We start from the raw sequence: 20,590 nt of genomic DNA on the forward strand, positions 1-20,590 counted from the left end.
GAGTGCTTTCCTGTGTAGTTGCTGTACCACTGTTCCCCTCTACCCCATGGGACAGGAGCCACCATTGCTGGACTCCTGGCACAGTAGAGGTGGCACACAGGCTTGCTGCCTGCCAGGAACAGCTTGGCAGTCTTTCATCACAGTCTGACCATGGGAGTGTCCATGTGTTGAGGACTGCCAGGCTCCAAGAGGTGCTTTGGGAGTCATTCCATCTGCCTGCACCTGTAATAGGGAAGAGATTGTGCTGCCTCAGGTGGACACCAACATCCTGCTTTCTGCATTTTCTCAGCTGTCAGCAAAGGCCTCCTCAGCCCAAACGTCCCCAGCTGTGCCACCTCCCGCCCCACCTCTGGTTCCAGCTACCCCTCGGAAAAACAAAGCTGCCATGTGTAAACCACTGATGCAGAACCGGGGTGTCTCCTGCAAGTTTGAAATGAAGTCCAAAGGATGTCAGACAGGTAGGAAACTGTAAGGATTACAGGGGCATTTTGTAAAGGCAAGTGGCATGTCCCTGCTCCAGACTAACTGTGAATCCAGCCTGAAATGCTACACAGAGCAGGCTGGGTGTCTGGCACCATGCTGAGGAGTGTCTGGGCAGGTGCATGGCATACATGGCAGGGCAGGGTGTAGGGAGCCTATTTCCATCACCAGCAAAAGGAGAGATGTAGAGAGCTCTGTAGCATGATCTTACCTCTTGTAGGATGGCTCCTGTTCCTCTGGAGATCATTAGCTTGTCTGAGGGCTGGCTGCTAAACAAGTTCCACTCCAGTTCCTGTTGGGCATGTGTGTGTGGCCTGCAGCATATACAAGGCAACTAGATTTCTTAGCAGGGCTATGTAAGAGCAGAATTTGTACTTCTGATTAAGACAAGAAGTTGTTCTCTTGTTGCTGGCCTTGACTTCCTGCTATTCCAGCTCTGCCCCTGAGTTCTAGCAGCTGGTGGCTGGAAGGGTTGTGGTGCTGGACGGCTGGGGGCATGGCAGCATGCAGCAGAGCTGGGTGGAGGTACTTCTGGGATCAAAGTCACTGATGTATTTTTGCTCTTGTCAGAGGCTGACTGGAAGCCCCAGCTGGTTGTGTTGCCAATCCCCGTCCCAATCTTCGTGCCTGTGCCTATGCATATGTACTGCCAGAAAGTACCTGTGCCTTTCTCCATGCCTGTCCCGGTAAGCAACACGCTTCACCTGCTTGTGTTCTCCTGCTGTTGTGATCCTGCCTTGCACAAGACTCCCTGCGTCTCTGTTCATGCTCTGCTCCTGCCTCTGCTTTTATGTCAATCTACTGAGTGTCAGTTTTCTGCCTGGTGTGCTGCTGTCCACAGGTGCCTGTGCCAATGTTCCTGCCCACCACACTGGAGAGCACAGAGAAGATTGTGGAGACCATAGAGGAACTGAAGGTGAAGATCCCCTCCAATCCTCTAGAGGCCGACATCCTGGCCATGGCTGAGATGATTGCAGAGGCTGAGGAACTGGACAAAGCTTCCTCTGACCTGTGTGGTAGGTTCTGCCATGGTTTGGTCTGGTCCAACAGCTGGGATTGAGGGGGTATTGCCAGCTCTTGGAGCTAAAACACCTGCCAGGATTATGGCTCTCCCAAAGCCTTTGAAAAGGAAGCAGGGAAGAGCAAGTCCTTAACTTCTACTGAGGGGGTACCAGAAGGGAAGAACTGCAGCAGGGAGCAATGTCTGTCACTGTGCCTTTTGTGGGTGCCAGTCTTATAGCACGTGCAGTTCTCTCAGTTTATTCAGGTGGCTGTTCAGATTCTTCCCTAAAGCAACTTCCATGCTACAAAAGGTAGCTGCATACAGCCCTGGTCTTGCAGGTTTTTTACTTGGGGGCTGCATTCCTACAAATGGCAGTGATGGGGTTGTGGCTGGGGAGACAAACAAGTTTCCAATGCATTTCAGGGAAAGCTGGGGTGGGGCTGCTCTGATCACAGGGATTCTGACTTCATCTTCCAACTGTAACAGGGAAAACAGACAAAAGACTTTCAAGAAAGTTAGGTTTCTGATGAACTTTGTTATTTCAGACCTGGTGAGTAACCAGAGTGCAGAGGGTCTCCTGGAGGACTGTGATCTGTTTGGACCAGCGCGGGACGATGTGTTGGCTATGGCTGTCAAGATGGCAAATGTCCTCGATGAGCCAGGCCAGGACCTGGAGGCTGACTTCCCTAAGAGTAAGAGCTGGGTGACACAGGTGTGCATGGCTGCTGAGGGTCCTTCCACTGCCCTCAGCTGTGTGCACTTACCTCCCCCTGCCCTCTGATTGACCTGGTGTGAGAGCCCTGCGGTGACTGCTTGCAGTAGGGGTGGAGAGACCACCACTTCTGAAGAAGTGTGAGTTTATCCAGACTAAACTTACCTGCTGTGAACATAAGACCCAGAGAAGGGGGAATGAGAAGCTGATTTTAACAGCACAAAGAGCAGGGCAGCAGCAGTGATGTGTTTATGAGTGATGATTCTAGAGGATCCAGCTAGATGAGAAACCTGGACATGGCATGGCATGCTAAGAAATGGCAGAATTGCTGAATGTCTGTTAACAGAAGGTGAAAGAAGATGCAGGGACTTGCAGGACCACAGCAATGCTGAGCCAGGATGCTAACAGCAAACAGCAGAAATTGAGGTGCCTGTGCCAGGCTGTCCACAGTACTGGCCTGGCACCAGAGAATGAGGAATTTTCCTCAGGTTTAAAAAATAAACAAACAAAAAACTGTCAGAGAGGAAAATGTGGGGTCCTGGTTATTCTGAGAAATTTTAGCATTGTCTGCCAGAGCCATATTTTCTGTGTTGGGCTGTGGCTAAAAGTTCACGCCAGGCAGTGGTACAGGATGTGAAGTGTTCCCTCTTCATTTTGCTGTAAAAATCAGGCCAGCACAGGGGGCAGGATGAAAAGTCTTACCTGAGGCCTTCTGCCTCTTTTTCCTTTCAGATCCTCTGGACATCAACCCCAGTGTGGACTTCCTCTTTGACTGTGGGCTAGTGGGACCAGATGATGTATCCACAGAGCAAGATCTGCCTCGAGCTGTCCGGAAGGTGAGTTCTCTGTGGGTACTGCCTACTTAGAGCCCTTCGGGTTTGGAGTGGGAGCTGCCACCTGGGATGCAGGAGGTGAAGTGTACCAGAGTTTTTGGTGTGCTGGGGAGGTTGTGCCCTCTGCATTCAGGGCATGGTTGGCCTGCAGGCCACTCCTTGAATGAAAATACTTGCTTGCCACTTCGGAGGAGCTTTGAATGCTACAGGTCATGTGACAGCTGGTCTCTTTTCTTGCCTGTGACCCTCGTAACTAATGAACTTTGTTGGCTTGGCTGCCAGCAGAACAGTGCCTGCTGCCATGGCACACTGTAGGGAGCTGACAGTCAGCAGGTGTGAGGGGTAGCCAGGACTCCTGCACCTGTCCCTGGTAGGTGCCCAGTCTCACAGAACACCTCTCTGCAGGGGCAGAAGCGCCTGATGCTCTCTGAAAGCTGTTCTCGGGACTCAATGAGCAGCCAGCCCAGCTGTACAGTGCTCAACTACTCATACGGTGTGAATGCCTGGAAGTCCTGGGTACAAGCCAAGTATGCAGGGGGAGAAACCAGCAAGGGAGAGGAGCTACGCTTTGGCCGTAAGTGCCTTGTCTGGATGCAGTGGAGTGGCAGAAACCTCCCAGAAGCTGGACCTTGGGGTGTTGAGGTGTTCTGACCTTGTAAGCTGGTGTCTGAGGCTGCTGTGCTTGTCTCTGCAGCCAAGCCCATGAGGATCAAGGAAGATATCTTAGCCTGCTCAGCAGCTGAGCTCAACTACGGCCTGGCCCAGTTTGTCAAGGAGATCACCCGGCCCAATGGGGAGCGCTATGAACCGGACAGCATCTATTACCTCTGCCTTGGCATCCAGCAGGTGAGGGAGGCACTGCTGCCCTCAAGTCCCCTGCAGCCAGACTCGGGGGTCAGATCTGGTGAGGGGTGCTCGTACCTTTCATTCTCTGCCTTCTGGGGACCCAGAGAGGCTGGCTGGACTCTCCTTTAGTGCCTCAGCCCAAGACAGCATCCCACCTGGTTTAGTCTTTGTTCCCCAGCTCAAGAGAGTAGGGTGGCATCTATTCCCCAACCTTGCACCCTTCTTGCACAACTCTGAGGAGGGCTGGGGGATCTCCCCAAACTCAGGCCTTTCTTCAGCACTAAGTCTGCTTTGTCATGCCTCAGGGTTTTCCTTGCAGCTCTCAGAAGTATCTGTCCACCAGCTCCGGTGGTGCAAGGAGGGGTACTCTGCATACGTGCCCTGGGCTCTCTGGGGAGGGTTTGCATTCCAGGTGCTGCTGTGTTTCTCTTGACTGTGTGCTCTGTCCTTTCTAGTACCTGCTCGAGAACAATCGTATGGTGAATATATTTACAGACCTTTACTACCTGACCTTCGTGCAGGAGCTGAACAAATCCCTGAGTGGCTGGCAACCCACAATCTTACCAAATAGTACGTGTCTTCAGAGTACCTTCAGTCCCCGCATATATCCAGTTTGTGCTTGTAGCCTTGGATCCTCTGGCCTGATTGTGCTCCCCCAGCTTCAGCCTTGGCATAGGCAGCACAGTCCTGCTGTGTGTTGAGGTCATACTGACCCAAACCAACTGCAGAGCCAGTGTGGTTTATGCTTCAGCAGCTTCTGTTGCCCACAGTCAGGGGAGCTGGGAGCAGAGCGCATGTACTTTGTATCCTGGGACAATTTGAATCTCTATAATACTTCACAGTGATGTCTCCACCCTTTGGCAAGGAGGATGCCAAGCCAGGAGGCACACTGATGCATGTGTTTGTGTTCCCAGCTCATGGATGAGCCCTGCACATGATGCTAGGCCTTGGACAAGGTTGCTGTGCTGCTGTCTTGTGAATGGCCTAACCTATAGCTCTGCAGAGGCTTTTCATAATGCTGTGATCTGGGCTGCCTTCCCTGCTGTGTCTTGTCAGTAGTTAGCTCATAGATCCAGCCTCATCTCTGCAGATTGGCTGTCCCTGGCAGAGCCATTTGACTCCAGACCTGTGTATCTAGGCAGGAACTGGCCAGATCTCTCCTACCTGCTGCTTTTCCCTAATCTCTCACCGCGTGTGGTGGAGCACTGACTTGGAGTTTGCTTTTTGGCCATCTGTAGTGATGAGCAGTTAGGATTGATTTGGGTTCTCACTTGTGGTTTGACTGTGATCTGGGGAGGCTTATGGCTGAACAGAGCCCTAGCTCTGTTCATGGCTCAGGAGAGATAATCTTATGAAAAAAGAGATGCTGTGAAGCAGCAGTCTTTTGCAGTGAGTTTGCAGAGGCAGGATGAAGGGATTACCACAAAGCCACTGCTGATGTGACCTGGTTCTTGCTCTGTGTGTTGCAGACACAGTTTTCTCCCGTGTCGAGGAGGAGCACCTCTGGGAGTGCAAACAGCTGGGTGTTTACTCACCCTTTGTGCTTCTCAACACCCTCATGTTCTTCAACACTAAGTTCTTCGGGCTGCAGACAGCAGAGGAGCACATGCAGCTCTCCTTCACCAATGTGGTGCGCCAGTCCCGCAAGTGCACCACAGCTCGTGGCATGACAAAGGTGGTGAGCATCCGCTACTATGCTCCTGCTAAACAGAAGAAAAGCCGAGGTGGGTCTGGAAGAACATCTCTTTTCCTCCCCCTGCATTTCCCATCAGGATCCAGCTGTGATGCAGCTCTTTCCCCCTCTGCAGATGGCAGCTCTGGAAAACGAAAGCGTGAGGAGGAGGTACCGATGCTGGAACAGCGAGAGAACAGGATGAATCCCCTCCGCTGCCCAGTCAAGTTTTATGAGTTTTATCTCTCCAAATGGTGAGGCTTTCTCTGGAGAAGAGGCATGTGCTATTTTGGGGCTACTTCATAGTTCTGATGGAACCCTGTGGAGTGACTGCTGCTTTTCAGACATTTGTACGTGAGCATGCAGTCTTGCCCAGGTTCTGTGCAGCTTCATTAGATCAAGTTTGAGAGAATGCTTCTCTCTGGCCTCTTCTGCTTCCTGCCCTTCTCCATACTGGCAGGAATGTGCAGTAGGAGTCCAGTGCTTGAGTAGTTAGGGGTTTTGCCCTTGGACAAGGAGCTGCAGAATGGGTTTGTGTCCTTATCCTACTGAATGATAAGAGGCTGTGATGAGCTGTGAACACCCCTTGCTAAACACATCAGACCAGGCTGTCTGAGCTCCTGAAGCTGGTATCCCAGGTCTCACCCTCCTCTCTCTCCACAGTCCCGAGAGCCTGCGGAACCGCAACGATGTGTTCTACCTGCAGCCCGAGCGGTCGTGCATCGCCGAGTCCCCGCTCTGGTACTCGGTGATCCCCATGGACCGGAGCATGCTGGAGAGCATGCTGAACCGCATCCTGGCTGTCAGGGAGATCTACGAGGAGCACAGTCGGCTCAGCAGCCTGGAGGATGACATGGACTGAGGGCAAGGTGCTGCTGGACTGGCTGCACTCCAGCCCTGGACACCTCATCTTGCTGCTTCCCATTGCAGGGCAGGGGCCATGCAGCATAGGAAGGGATGGTGTCGCAGCAGTGCTGTCCCTGCATCATTACCAGACTTGGACCTCCAGTCCAGCTCATTACAGGCATTCCCTACGTACGTGGCCCCCGCACTCAGCTGTGTCTCCCATTTTGGCTGCTGGGTGAGCCATCTTCCCCAGGGCCTGTTCCCAAGGCACAGGAGTGGCAGAGTCCCTGGTGCAGCTCCCCTTGCCCAGCCCTGTTCCTCCCCTACCCCCAGCCCTGCTACTACCCCTCTCTCCCCGTGCCCCAGGGCAGGAGTTGCACAAAACACAGTGCCCCATCGGACCAGTGGCCCCGAAAGCTTTTACTTCCCTCTTCTTTAGCATTCCCTCACAAGGCTGGAGGTACCAACAGTAGCTCTGCTGCTGGGGCAGGATTGTCTTTTCAAGCCAGTGGACATATGGGCCACAGGCAGCCTGAGAGCTGTTGGGTCAGGGGAAGAACTTTTGTCCCAGTTTGGAAGAGATTTGGGTTGGTTGCAGGGAGTGGATGGAGCTTGCACTGGAATTCGTGGGCAGAGATCTGGCCTTGTCACAGGGCTACCTCCCTTGTGTGCAGCCAGGATGCCTCCCTCTCTTTGGTCAATGTTTTCTGAGTCTGCTGCAAACTGATGGAGATGGGTCTATGCTAGTGTTGCCCCTCTCTCCCCAGTGTTCCCTGTCTTGGTGTAAGGACCCTCCCCTGTGCAAGGTGCCGTCAGTGGAAACCTCTGTTCCAGCCAGGGGCCCAGGCATTTGCTGGCAGAAGCAGGGAGCCCTGCCTGGCCTCCCCCTCCCTCCCACAGCCACAGACTGTCACCACCCTGCCCAGGACAAGTCTGGCTCCAGCTGTGCCACCCTGCTGCCTCCTGCCCCTTCTCATGTTCTGGTCAGTCTTCTTGAGCTGTACATGGGTCTCCTGTTGAGCCTGTATATATTGTTTTGGGGCCATCTGTTCCCTGTGTCCATGTGGAGAGTGAGCCACTCAGCAGTCTTGTTGTAGTGATGCCAGGGCAGTAGGACTAACCCTGTGTCTCTGGAAAAACCATTCATTTCAAATAAAGATGTGGAAAACTTTGGCAGCCCCTGGTTTTTCCCTCTGAGCAGGGTAAGCATTGTAGGAGAACAGGGCAAGTGTCCCTGTGCTGCTGCGCACCTCGCTCCTGTCCATCCCAGCCTGTGCTCCCTTCACTTCCTACCTTGCCTGGGCCCTGCTGTCCTGCCAGCTCTGGCATGTGGTGATGGCCTCTGCCCCAGTGCCCACTGGTGCCAGCATGGCATGCCCTGCCTGTCCCTGCCTTGCCCTCTGCCCACAGTGCTGCAGCCCCACCCAACACAGCAGTGGTCCTGCCCTGGCCATGCAGTGTCCATAGGAGGGAGCAGCTGGAGGGCAATGCCGGTGCCTGTGAGCAGAGCAGGAGTCAAGTGAGGTGCAGTAAGTGTTTATTTTCTCCCCCTTCCAAGCTCTACTCTCAGCCCTGCTGCTCCCAGGAGTGCCAGTAGCAGCTGAGCAGTGTCCACAGGGCTGTTCCCAGCTCTGTTGCTGGCCATGGGGTCCATGCCTTGGGCCCAGCGGAGACTGGAGACACAATCACCACCGTGACCAGCCATGCATTACCCATCCCTGACCCTCCCGGCAGGCCACTTTTACACTGACAGGTCTGCCGTTCGCACGTCCCTGTGGGACCCACCAACCACCCCTAGCCATGCACCTGCCTTCTTCAGCTGTGCCAGGCCATGGGGGGGTCTGCCAGCAGCCAGGGGGCTTCCACCCCTGGGCAGAGTGACATAGGTGCTGCCGGGCCCTACAGGCCCGCCAGGAGCGGTCAGGATGCGGGACTTGGGGCCTGGCCCCTGACGGCACTTGGTGAGACCCAGGTGGTAGATCTCCACCAGGTTGAGCAGCAGGGACACGCAGGCCACCCCCATCATGAAGAGGATGAAGATGGTCTTCTCAGTGGGCCGGGAGATGTAGCAGTTGACTGTGTTGGGGCAGGGCCAGCGGCTGCAGGTGTAGAGGGGCTTCAGCTGGAACCCATACAAAGTGTACTGGCCCACAATGAAACCCACTTCCAGGAGAGCCTTGAAGACGATGTTGCAGATGTACGTCCTCAGGATGGCCCCCTGCATGCAGACCCGTGCCCTCGTGTTCCCTGCAGGGAGCTGGGGCTGCCTGGGGCGCTGCCGCCTGGCCCCACTGCTGGCCCGTGCTGCCTTTTGCTGCTGTGCCTTCTCCTCCAGATGCACCAAGTGCAGGATGTGGCCTAGATACACAAGGCTGGGGGTGGAGACAAAGATGATCTGCAGGACCCAGAAGCGGAGGTGGGAGATGGGGAAGGTGCTATCATAGCAGGCATTTTGGCAGCCGGGCTGCTGCGTGTCACAGGAGAAGCCAGACAGCTCGTCACCCCAGACCCGCTCCGCGGCAGCCCCCAGCACCAGGATGCGGAAGACGAAGAGGACGGTGAGCCAGACCTTCCCCACCACTGTGGAGTGCTCCTGGGCATTCTCCAGCAGCCGGCCCAGCAGGCTCCAGTCCCCCATGCCCTTGCTGTGGTGCCCTGCAAGACAGCCACTCTCCAGACACAGCCGCCCCGCACCCCGCTAAAATGCCTCCCCACTCCCTGGTCAAGCAGGTGTGCACAGACCCAACCCAAGGCTGTCCCTGGAGCGTCCCCATCCTGTGTCCCAGGGGACCCCCTAACCTGTCACAAGGAGAGCAGGGGGAGTAAAGGCCTCCAGCAGAGAGCTGGAAGCACCACAGGGAACAACCGCACCGGTGATCCGGCATGGGGACCTCTCACCGTAATTGCGTGGGACACAGCCCAGTGCTCCCGCGCCGTCCACTCCTGTCAGTGGGATGACAGGGGATGCTGCGAGGCCCCTTCCCAGCTGGTCCCCAGCTCCTCCGTGGGGTGCAGACAGGTCTGCCTGCTCCGTCTGTCCAGCCACCCAACGGCAAGCATGGGGTTATTGGGGCACGAGGCAGCTGCGTGCCCCATTGGCTTTCATTGTGACTGGCACATCAAACAGCCACTGGGGAAACTTTTTCCCCTCTATTTTTGGTCTGGGCACTTTTCTAATTATATTCGGGGCTGCAGGGACTGGTGCTGGGGGAGTGCAAGCCCTTGGACACTGATCAATGCCACCCAGGGGTCACTGGCTGCTGCCGGCTGCCAGGGCAACACAGCCACAGCTCCAGCTCAGCCCTGGCACTGCAGTCCCCACAGCTCCTCGTGACACCCACCAGGGCTCGGGTGCAGGGATGGACACCCCAGCTCCTGGCATATCCCAGCCAGAGCAGAAAGGAGGGAGGCAACACCTGAGAATGGAGATTTAATGGCCCAGGATGCCCTCTTGGCCATCTAGGAGAGCCAGACTCACGCCTGAGGGATGCTATCCTTGGGACAGGGACAGTAACAAGCCCATGGGGCAACTGTGGGGCCAGAGCCCCCGCAGTGGTGGCCCTAGCAGGCAGAGCAGCGGTCACCCTTCTCCTGCAGCCCAGAGTTGCGACGCAGCATGTCCTTGAGGGAACCATCCTGCTCTGTCAGCAGCTGGTTGATCTCGTTCTGCTTGTACTCAGAGGAATGCTTGTGCCCATAGAAGGAGCCCTTCCCTGATGAAGGGTTGGTGTGGTGCTGGCTTCGGCGGGCACAAGCCCGCACCACCAGGTAGACCAGCTCTGCCATGTTGAGGATGATGCAGATACTGGAGGTGACCAGCATGAAGACAGTGAAGATGGTCTTCTCAGTGGGCCGGGAGATGAAGCAGTCGACAGTGTTGGGGCAGGGGTAAGCCTCACACTTAACCAGCCGCATCATCTGGTAGCCAGGGTAGAGCATGTAGAAGATGTACATGAACACGGCCTCGAAGAGCAGCCTGAAGACCACGCTGCAGACATATGTCCACCACAGTGAACCCGCTATGCGCATCTTGTGCTTCTTGACCTCTTCCATGTGCTTGGCATCCGCATGCCCTGTCAGCACCAGCAGCTTCTTCTCCTGGTGCTGCTGGTAGGCCACGTGCATGGCCACGAGAAGGGCTGGTGTGGTGACAAGGATGAGCTGCAGGGCCCACAGGCGGATGTGGGAGATGGGGAAGAAGTGGTCATAGCAGACGCTGTTGCAGCCAGGCTGCTGGGTGTTGCAGGTGAAGGCAGATTTCTCATCCCCCCAGACACTCTCGGCTGCCACCACTAGCACCATTATCCGGAAGATGAAGATGACGGAGAGCCAGATGCGGCCAATGGCAGTGGAGTGGCGGTTCACCCCGCTCAGCACCGTGTAGAGGCCGGCCCAATTCATCGTTTCTCACGTCTGCAGGAGAGAGCGGTGAGGAGCGCTGTTAGGAGCAGGAAAGGTCCCGGGGTGAGAGCCAGCAGGTCCTGGCTCCACTGGCAGCAGCCCCAGGAGGGACCTGGGAACAACTGAGTGGCAGCCCTGGCAGGTGGAGAGCAGGAGCGACAAGCAGGAGGATGAGCAGACAGGAGGATGGCAACGTGGCTCCTGCTCTTGATACAGCTCAAGGCAGCATTTTGGCCAGAGCAGGCAGGAGACTGGCTGCCCCAGCAGTGCCAGATTCTCCAGTCCTGCCACCCCACACTGGCACAGGGATCCTAACCCACAGCTGCCACAGAGAAAGGGGGTGAAGCTCCCACACCTTTGCAGGGACCACCAGTACCCAGTGCTGAGTTCTTTGGCTAGGGATGGTCCCAAGGAACTTCATGGGCTCCGCTGCACCAGTGCCACCCTCTGTCCTCCCATTATCTGCAGGAGCATGGCCAGGAAGCCCTGAGCTGGGGAGCTCCCCTGTGCAGCCCTGCACTGCCACCCTCCCAGGGCCTTCCTTGCCCAAGGAACACAGGGCGAGCCCACCCCCAAGCACAGACCCCTGCCTCACCAGAGCCATCCACTGGCACTGAGCAGCCCGGGGAGCTGCTTCCCACCCCTGCAAGAGTCTGGGTGGCTGGGACCAGCCACCCCCCAGTGTGGAGGATCCTGACGACGCATACCTGCCGGTGAGGAAGGGTCCTCGCAAGCTGCCCCCGTGGCCCCTCTAAGGTCTCATGCCTCCTGCAGGAGAGCTCTGCTCCGCCTGCCCTCGTCTCTCTCTGCCACTGCCCTGCACTGGAAGTCATATGCTGCTTTATAAAGTATTTGCATACAATGGGGCCTTTATCGGTCCCTGAACAACACACTTTGGCATTCAGATCTAACGCCCTGACTTCCGCCCACCCTGGCCAAACAAAGTGCCAGTGTGCTGCGTTCCCGCTGCTCGGCCCCGCACCCACTCCCACCTCCCCGCCACTCCCCGCACCGACCACGGCCACGGCCTCCCCACCCGCGGGCCGCCCGTGGCTCTGCCCGGCGGGACCCAGCCACAGACATCGCTGCCGGCCGGGCCACCCAGGGTGTCTGAGGTCCGTTCCTCAGGAGGCTTGACCGAGCCCAGCTGCGCCCATTCCGCAAGGACGGCACAGGGCACTGGAGCAGCGGTCTGGCACCGAGCACCCCGTGTGCCGACGTGGGGCTGGGTGGCACCGGGTACCGCTGCTGTGAGTCCTCCTCAAGGCTCTGGTTCCAGCATCCACGTCTGTGAGGGCATTAGAGCTGCCCCGCGTGTGCCGTTGGAGACGTGGGAGAAAGCCCGGAGCAGTGACGCTGCTGGGGCTGCGCTCCTCCCCCGAGAGGGACTCACTGACGCTGCCCTAGTGCTCGGACATGCTGGTGGGGACAACAGTCCCTGTGCTCGCACAGCCCCTGTGCCCCTCAGGCTGGTGTCCCAGCCACACTGTTACACTGTGCCCCATCCCTGCAGGGATGGCGCCATGTCCCTTGGGTTTTGTCCCCAGCCTCAGGTGGGGTACAGCACACCCAGTAAACCCTCCCAGCTGGGTGCGTGTAGGCTGGCAGGGCAATTAATTCCATCCCAAATGCCACCTCCTCCCCTTAGCCCAAGGTGCGAGCAGCCGGAGCTATGCAAGCGGTGGCGGCTAAAGACCGTCCAGCAAAGCTGTGAGGATGCCGCTTGTGTCTTCACTGCCCTTCTCCCACTCCCGCCATGAGGGCCAGCGTTGGCGGCTCTCCTCTCCCAGGCCCAGGGCCGAGCCCTGCTGCAGCCCCCATTCTGGCCCCGCTGGTGCTCCCCAGCTGGGGGACACGCAGCCACCCCCGCAACGGTGCTGTGCCCGCCAGCTTCTCACCTCAACACCAGGGCAATCAATGCTCTTTGGGATTGCAGCAATCAGTCTTCACCGCACCACTCTGGACTTTATACTGCCCTGCAGGCACGTCACCCACCCCCTCCCAAACAGCCTTGCTCCTTCCACGGCTCGCCAAATAAACACCGCAGGTGTGTCCAGCCTGGCTCACGCCCACCGCATCCACCACCGCGGCCGAGCATCTGTCGGGGCCAACCCCAGGGCTACTACAGCGCTTGGGGCAAGGCCAGCCCCCCAGGATGGTCCCCGGGGAGATTTCTGGTCCCCGTGGCCCCGCTCCCCTGCGGTGAGCATCCTCCCCGCTGCAAGCCAGGCACATCCACCGTAGTGGGCAGAGCCCTGCTCTCCACCCGGGGGATGACTCTGGGTACCCCCAGCTCCTGGAGCACCTTGATCTGGTGCTTCAGGCTGCCGGCTGGTCCCTGGGGAGCCACCAATACCCAGATTTAATGTGTAAAAGTGCAGCCGGGAAAAGGCAAACAGCCTGTCAACGATTAACTCGGTTGGCCCGCTTCAAGGTCCCGCCGCCCAGCACCCCGTGTGGGACACGGCGACCCTGCCGCTCATCCTGGGCCCCCGGGCCAGGCTGCAGGAGCCCACGCGCCATCCCTTGCATGAGGGTGACAATGATGCCGGGTGCCTCCCGCATGGGGACGGCAGGGTGGCACCGTGGAGCGGCTGGGGGCCGCTAAGGAGTGCCTCCGCAGCGGGGCGGGGGTCGATGGGCAGTGAGATACCGGGGACGGCCGGTGATGCAGGGCTGGCTGGGGCATAGGGGACACAATCTCAGTCTGCGATAAACGCCGCACCTGAGTCAGCAGCGCCGGCGAGGAGCGGCGGCGGCGGCGCCGCCCAGGTCCCGCACCCTGGACGGGTTCTGGGGTTAGCGGAGGGCACACTGGGGGAGCAAGGGGCTAGTGGGGCCAAGCTGGCGCGATCAGGCTGGGTGGGGGTCACGGGGGGTATCAAGAGGAGGGCAGACTGGTGAGCACTGGGGTGGGCTAAGCTAAGTGGAACGAAGCACAATGGGAGGTTGGCGCGGGGAGAGGGGTTCCTGGGAGGGCCCTGGGAACCAGGCGGGAGGTCACTGGGGATTCCTGGGAGCCAGGACTGGCGTGGCTGGGAGCGCCGGCAGCCGGGCGCGGAGCGGCCGCCGGCGGTCCGGGCCGTGCGGCGGGGGGTGGTCGCCGGCCGCGGCAGCAGGTGGCGCTGCGGAGCCGGGCCGGGGGCGGCGGGGCCGGGCCGGGGGCGGCGGGGCTCAGCGAGGGAATCCATCTAAAACATAGTAAAAACGGAGAAAAGAAACCGACAGGAAAGAGGAGGAGGAACCGGGGCGCTGCTGTCCAGCACGAGGCCCGCCCGTTGTCCTTGCAGGGAGGTGGCTGGGAGGAGCAGAGGTCCCGGGGTGGGCGGGAGCACAGGCAGCCCCCTCGCCTGTTGGCAGCAGGTTAAAGTGCAAACGCCGTCGGGGAAGGACAGGCTGTACTGAACAGCCGTGGCCGGCGCTGCCTCCAGGGCTCAGAAAAGTGCCCCGCCCGCGACGACGTGGGCCAGAAAGGGACTTCTTGTTAATGACGCTAATTGTGAAGTTAATTGATGTCTGAAGTTGCAGCGGAAGAGTTCAAAGGCGTGGGCACGTCTAATGCAGAGCGGCTGATGAGATGGGCAGGACTGAGTCAGCAGCATGCGGATGGTGGGACTGAGGTGACGCAGGTGCTGGCATCCTGCTAGGGTCAGAGAACTTGCAACGCAGCAGGCTGTATGGGCAGCAACGATGGACAAAGTCAAGTTTGAACCATCACTGAAACATCTCCACTGACAGGAGGACTGTTGGGGAGGCTTCCAGAGTCCCCTTTCCCCGGCCATTCTGCTCCTGGCAGGGCTGGCCCTGTGAATGGCTCAGCCTCCTCACTGGATGGTCACTGCAGTGCAGGGGCTGCTGGGTTCCAGGCTCGGACTGGCAGCAGCACAGGCATCCCTGGATCTAGGCTGCTGTTCTCAGAGAGACAAAACCCTCTGGTCTGAGTCAACTGCCAGGAAGGTCACTAGCAGTGGGTGAGCACAGAAATCCTTTGTGTTGCTGCATCATAGGGCAGAGGGGGTTGCAGTCTAAGACTTAACAGCTTGTTCTGCCTGCCTGTGAATCTGCTCTACTGTGTCCTGGGTGCATCAGAGGTGTGGGGAACAGCACCAGGGCACTATCCCAGTGATGCTTCTGTGAAAAGCAGCATCCCTGCCCTCCTGCTGACTGTGAATCCCCGAGCAGCCAGAGGCCAGTCACAGGTTGCTCACTCCCCTCCAATTCCAGGGACAACTTTGCAGTTGAGTTCTCTTATGGTTCTCCTTGCCAACAGCCCTAAACATGTCCCCTGAAGCAGAGGATGTCTCACAGTTGTCATGCAGATATAAACTGTTCATACCCTCTGGGATACAGTGTCCCTTGAGCTTTGCCAGGTCTCCAAAGGAAAACTGTTGATGGTCAAGGACACCCTGGACAGATGGCAGCCTCAGGAGTTTTGCAAAGGCGGTAGCACAATAGCAGTGGGTTGTCTGTCACCAGCTTGCCTTGGGGTCCTAGCTGAGTTGGCCATGCTGGCACATGTGGCAGCATGCAGCTGGGGCTGCGCAAGGATGAGGAGAGGGGACAGAAGGGCAGGGAAATCCCCTAATCTGGGGCAGAAAGTCATCACCCCTTCAAAAGGGCACTAGGCACCCTCTGGGATGCCACAATGGGCAGCACCAGGGCTTTTAGGGGGGCCCAGCACAGGGTCTCAGCACGGTGCTGAACAGGGTGACATGTGCCCGTGGCACTGGAGCTGCGAAGGTCCCCTGTGGGGAGAAGGACAGAGCCCCACACTCGGATTCCTGCACAGCCTGTCCCCCTGCCTGCCCCGGCTCCCCTGGCTCGGGGCCCTGGCCCTGGCTCCGATGTCTACACGCTGCCTGGAGGCGATTCAGCCCCCCCACTCCGTTCCTGGTTTCCATGGCAACTCCAGTTGAAATTACATTAAGAAGACATGAAACCAGCAGCTTTTCTCTTTGGCAAATAGGGGGAGGGGAGCTCAGCTGGGAAAGGCTGGGAAAGGGGTTTTGAAGTTGGGAGGGAGGAGGCTGTGGGACAGATACGTTCCCACATGGGGTCCCAGTGCAGGGGGCAGCAGGGCTGGGGGGATGTGGGGACACCCCTCCACTGGGGCACATGGTGTTGACAGTCCTGGATGGTATGGTGCCAGCTTGCACGTGGGGTTCCAGCAACCTGACATGGTGGCTGATACCAGGGTCCTCCTGCTGCCTCTGTGAGGGAGTGCCAGGGACGTGAGGACCAGCACAGGGCACCCCACCCCGCCCAGGAGTCCCCGGGCCCTGCATGCTTCAAGAACAGACGAGACACACCGCTATTAAAAATATCACTTCTGTTTTATTTGGAATTTGTTACTCTGCACGGGTGACAGGGTATAAATACATTCTCCAACGAGCATCCTCACCCTCAGCCCTGCGCCGGGTGGGGCCGGGCGGGTGCAGGGCCGTTGTTGTGCTGGCCCCGGGCAGTAGGGCCAGCAGGGCCATCGATGCGCTGGCCCCGGGCAGTAGGGCCAGCAGGGCCATCGATGCGCTGGCCCCGGGCAGTAGGGCCAGCCGGCACCGGTGCGTCACGGCCGCCAGCACGGGCAGCGTCTGCCAGCCGGACCGTCTTGCACAGGGACAAGATATGGTGTCCCCACAAGGACCTGTCCCTTTCTTCTGCCTCCCCAGACCCCAGGTGCTAGTGCTCACCTTGGGGGCTGAGACTGGGGTACCCCACATGGGATCCCCTGCAGCTCCTTCTCCATGCCCGACCACACCAAAGCCACTTGCCTAGAGCCACGTGTGGCTCAGTGGCCACAGCAGATGCTCCCAGCCCCACATAGACTGCATCACCCCCAGAGTCCCTACCCAGGCATCTGTTCCAGCTGCACATCCTGGATGCCAGAGCTGGGGTCACCCCACCATGGGGTAAAGGCCCCAATACCTAGGAGGCAGAGTTGATGCTGGTGAGCAGCTCACCCTGCTCCTGTCACCCCACTCCTGGCACAGGCTGCAAACCACTGGCTCTACTTTTGGGCAACAAGCATGGGCAGGGAGGGCACAGCACAGCCTGGGACAGCAGTGAAGGGATGTGGGATGCTCCTGGGGGAGCAGGACAGGGTGGGGAGCATGAGGGGCTGTCCTGGGTTCATGGGAGTGAACAGACAGTGCTCAGAGCAGGTGATGCCCACACGGGGCAGTGGGTGGCATTGGCCAGCGGTGGCAGTGAGGGACCGGGCCGGGGGTGCTCGCAGGCAGGCCATTGGATAGGCTTTTTGGCTGATATATGTGGGCACGGGTGACAGAGGAGGGAGAATATCAAAAAATACAAAAGAGCGCAGTTCCACAGTGCGGGAGGCACTGCCCTGCCTGGTGCCCAACTACGGCAGGCAGGCTCCATGGGGGGCCGGCACCGTGCGCACACGCTGGCTTCTAACTGGCTTTTTATTTTATATCAAGAACACTTGGTTTTAAAATCTTTACAAAGGACAAAACGCGGCAACTCCGTTAGTGTGTAAAGAACTAAAGATCTGCTTAAAAAACGTCTCTGCAAAGAGAAATGACTGACACAAAAGAGATTCTCTGCAGCGCAAAGATGGGCAGAGGTGCCAAGTCTCCAGCCCAGGGCCCCACTCCCAGCATCCCTGAGCCCCAGCATCAGCCCCAGTGCCCGCATCCAGCACGAGGCCAGGTCCCTGGACTCTGCCCATTCCCTTTGCCTATAGCACCATGGCCTAGGGCCACTTCTCAGCACAGTGAAGGAGCCTTTTCCAGGGCCGCCAAGATGCCTGGGGATGTCTGGGCACTGGCCAAGAGGGATGCCCGGTCCCGCTCCTCGTCAGTCCCAGGGTGCTCTGTGGGCTCAGCACAGGGGATGTGAACGCCCCACTGGGAGGCACAGCCATGGCACTGGGAACACTGTGGCCATTGACAGTGGGGCACCCCTGCCCACCTGCACGGGTGGGTTGTGCAGGACTACACCATGTCCCTCCTGCACCCCACTGGCATCCCACGGGGCAACCCACGGGGCCCTGAGGCCAGGAGAGTCAAAGCACTTCTCAAAAGTTAGATAGGAACAAAAGAAAGCGCTGGGGCCACTCTGGTACCCCACAGGTCTCTGGGCTGGGAGCTGCACCGTCCGTGGGCGCTGCCCCTCGGTCCGGGGGCTCTGTGGGCCCCGCTGGTCCCTCTGCCAGTGTCTGCTGCGTGTGTGTGTGTGTGCGTGCATGCGTGTGCGCCGGCGGCGGGCAGCTATACCCTGGTGGTGGAGTGTGAGTGTGGAAGCCCCGTGCTGTTGAAGCCGGCGGTGAAGGTGTTGTAGGGGTGGAGGGTCTGCAGCCCCACCAGCGAGTTGGGGATCATGGTGATGGTGTTGGGGGTCATAAGCGGGATGTCGTCCGGAGAGCGGCGCAAGGTGAGGGTGTAGTCGGGCAGAGCGGCCAGGCGCAGGGTGTCGTGGGATGGCACAGCTTCGCACTCGTGGTGCCCCTGGCTCACCTGCAAGGAGGGCATCTCCTCATCAGGCGCGTGGGCGATGTCGTTGGAGGCACCGTGCTGGGGGCTGGGCTGCCGGTGCGTGTCCTGCCGGCGCTTGTCCTTGCGGTAGTAGAGGGCGGCGAAAGCCAGCACGTTGAGGAAGAGGAGGGAGGCGCCCACGGCGATGGTGACGCTCAGTTCAGTGGAGTAGTCGCGGGGGCTCTCGAGCAGTGTGCCCGCCTCTTGCTCTGGGCTCCACTTCTCCTTCCCGTTCTCACTGTTGTAGGCGGGCGAGATGGCGGGGCGCTTGGTGGTCCAGATCTTGCTGTTGGGCCGGCGGGTGATGTGGGAGTTCTGTGTCGTGTCGGGTGGTGGCACTTTGGTGGTGGTGGAGGTGTAGTGGAACATATCGTGTAGGTTGTACAGGTGAGGAACCAGGTGCTTCCAGAAAGCCACCTTGGTGGCCCGGTAGTGGTCGCGTACCCGTGGCTTCAGCCCAATGTGCAGGTACAGCTGGTCACGAGGGTTGTACTTGGACCACGCCACCTCCTCAAACCGGTTGGCCTTGGTGTGGATGAACTTGGTGTCCTGGGGGACAGGCTTGTTGGGGTCCCTGTGAAACACAGGCAGAACAGAACTAGCATTGGAAAAAGCCAAAGAAACAAAGAGGGAGAGCTGGATGCAGAGACAGAAACTGAGGGGACCTTTGCCAGCGGTGCCACAGGGTGGGCTGGCCAAAGGTCTTGAATGACAGGGCAGCACCCAGGCCTGGGTCAAGTCTTACCCAAGATAACAAGGGCCAATAAGCCTCCCCACCCCAGTGGCTTGGGCTGGCCATGATCTAAGCTTCGTGCTTTGTGGTTGATGCCATGGCCCCAGTGAAGGTGCAGCACACAGGGACCTCTGGGCACAGGGAGGTCAATGTCCCACAGCTGGGCATGATAACCCCTCCACCACAGCACAACCCCAGTGAGTACAGCTGCAGTGAGTACAGACCCCCAAGGCTCAGCACCCATCCCCACTCACCCTGTCTTGGCAAAGTTGGTCCAGTAGGTCATCACCACAGCGCTGAGCATGACATCATTCTTGGAGAAGTTGCAGGGAAAGAGGTCTGTGGGGCCAATCATGGGGATCCCAAACACGTAAGGCACCTCATCCCCGTGGGCTGCATCGGACCATGCAGGCTTCATCAGGCTCTGGCAGTGGTGGTAGAAGGCATAGAAGTAGGTGGGGGAGCCATAGCGGGCATGCAGGTCTGCTGTCACCACTGACGGCTCTACCCACTGGTGGTCAGTGAAGAGGGCCACCAGAGTCTTGCGACGTGTCTCAGGGTTGTCCCGGTCGGCCCAGTCTGTGTACATGAACTTGATGGTCTCCCTCAAGGTGTCCTTGCCCTCAGGGTAGCCATAAAGGTTGTCTACAAAGTTGGAGACTGAGTAGTCGAAGTCGCTGCCTGAGACGCCATCCTCAGGGTCCACCACACCCTCCACAAACTTCAGCCCTTCACCCTGGTTGACCCCCAGCATGATATCATAGTTGAGGAACTCGCCCTGCTCCATCAGGATCTCTGGGTCATCCGGGATCACATCCCCGTCAATGACTGGCCCAAAGGCCACATGGTAGCGGGCTGGCTGGATGTCTTGCTCTACCAGCTCCTTGGCAGTCTTCTGTCGCAGGCAGTCCACCATGTCCACGGTGTCCAGCACATTGCAGCCCACCTTGTCAGCCAGCATGCTGGTGTACTTCACAGGCTGGTAGTTCACTGCCCAGCTGGAGAGCGCTGAGCCGCTCTGGATGATGGCTCTCTGGAAGAGACCTGCAATACAGGCAGGGAGTGGAGGAAGCTCTCAGCAGGGTTCCAGCATCCCAGTGCTGCAGTGCAGGATGCAGCATGGAGAAGGCATTGATGCTTTTGTACCCCTGCAAGGACCCAGCACTCCAGCCCACACCTGGCCTTGTCCCTGAGCTGTGCTGCCTGCTGAGCTGGGCTCACACAGGGGGCTCAGCTCAGGGCTGCTGTAGGGATGGCAGGATGGCAGCTGGGAATGCAAGTGGATGCTCCTGGAAGCAACCAAGGGCTGCTGTGCTCCCTGAGGATCCCATTGCAGGGGATGACCCAGTATCCCTGTCCTGGTGTGGGGAGAAGAGGGGCCATAGTTACATCACAGTCTGGCCTTGCCAAGCAGGCTGTGCTACCCCAGCCACCCCAAGTGTGTGTTACCTGGGCCCCTGATGGGCACACGCTGCCCCTGGCTCAGCACCATCCTGCAGCCCAGGTTGGCACCTGCTTCACTGAGGAGCCAGGCTGGGGGCTGGCAGCAGTGGGAGGGTTAACGCCTC

At 58.6% G+C, this 20,590-nt stretch overlaps 4 protein-coding genes across 17 annotated transcripts in view; 1 reads left to right on the forward strand and 3 right to left on the reverse strand.

Annotated features, from left to right (window-relative positions):
• ZMYM3 (zinc finger MYM-type containing 3) overlaps positions 1-7,568 on the forward strand; it is a 33,233-nt gene extending 25,665 nt beyond the window's left edge. For all 8 annotated transcript variants that reach the window (XM_085570623.1, XM_085570624.1, XM_085570625.1 and 5 more), the window contains 11 exons: positions 290-458; positions 1,051-1,166; positions 1,322-1,496; positions 2,029-2,175; positions 2,928-3,031; positions 3,434-3,602; positions 3,723-3,874; positions 4,330-4,444; positions 5,344-5,598; positions 5,683-5,800; positions 6,210-7,568. In XM_085570623.1, coding sequence (XP_085426749.1) covers positions 290-458; positions 1,051-1,166; positions 1,322-1,496; positions 2,029-2,175; positions 2,928-3,031; positions 3,434-3,602; positions 3,723-3,874; positions 4,330-4,444; positions 5,344-5,598; positions 5,683-5,800; positions 6,210-6,408 — 1,719 coding nt within the window. In that variant the 3' untranslated portion in view covers positions 6,409-7,568. The remainder of the gene's footprint in view (positions 1-289; positions 459-1,050; positions 1,167-1,321; positions 1,497-2,028; positions 2,176-2,927; positions 3,032-3,433; positions 3,603-3,722; positions 3,875-4,329; positions 4,445-5,343; positions 5,599-5,682; positions 5,801-6,209) is intronic.
• A 344-nt stretch (positions 7,569-7,912) lies between these two features.
• Positions 7,913-9,159, reverse strand: LOC110472661 (gap junction alpha-3 protein-like). The gene has a single exon (XM_021534551.3). The coding sequence runs from the start codon at positions 9,028-9,030 to the stop codon at positions 8,134-8,136; it is 897 nt and encodes a 298-aa protein (XP_021390226.1). The 5' UTR covers positions 9,031-9,159; the 3' UTR covers positions 7,913-8,133.
• Positions 9,160-9,809: 650 nt separating this feature from the next.
• GJB1 (gap junction protein beta 1) lies at positions 9,810-12,734 on the reverse strand. Of its 3 annotated transcripts, XM_021534553.4 has the most exons (3): positions 12,692-12,734; positions 11,501-11,615; positions 9,810-10,805 (listed from the first exon to the last, which is right to left on the reverse strand). In XM_021534553.4, the coding sequence occupies exon 3, from the start codon at positions 10,791-10,793 to the stop codon at positions 9,954-9,956; it is 840 nt and encodes a 279-aa protein (XP_021390228.1). In that variant the 5' UTR covers positions 10,794-10,805; positions 11,501-11,615; positions 12,692-12,734; the 3' UTR covers positions 9,810-9,953. The 3 variants fall into 3 exon arrangements, with proteins under 3 accessions (XP_021390228.1, XP_021390227.1, XP_021390229.1); XM_021534552.4 differs by lacking the exon at positions 11,501-11,615; XM_021534554.4 differs by lacking the exon at positions 11,501-11,615 and having other exon boundaries at positions 9,810-10,830.
• Positions 12,735-16,105: 3,371 nt separating this feature from the next.
• Positions 16,106-20,590, reverse strand: part of NLGN3 (neuroligin 3) — a 40,229-nt gene continuing 35,744 nt past the window's right edge. For all 5 annotated transcript variants that reach the window (XM_021534558.4, XM_085570630.1, XM_021534557.4 and 2 more), the window contains 2 exons: positions 19,277-20,066; positions 16,106-18,863 (listed from right to left, as the gene is read on the reverse strand). In XM_021534558.4, the coding sequence (XP_021390233.1) occupies positions 18,026-18,863; positions 19,277-20,066 (1,628 nt within the window). In that variant the 3' untranslated portion in view covers positions 16,106-18,025. The remainder of the gene's footprint in view (positions 18,864-19,276; positions 20,067-20,590) is intronic.

Source organism: Lonchura striata, chromosome 4A, assembly GCF_050655825.1.
Source record: "Lonchura striata isolate lonStrDom1 chromosome 4A, ASM5065582v1, whole genome shotgun sequence".
In the NCBI taxonomy this organism is placed as follows: Eukaryota; Metazoa; Chordata; class Aves; order Passeriformes; family Estrildidae; genus Lonchura; species Lonchura striata.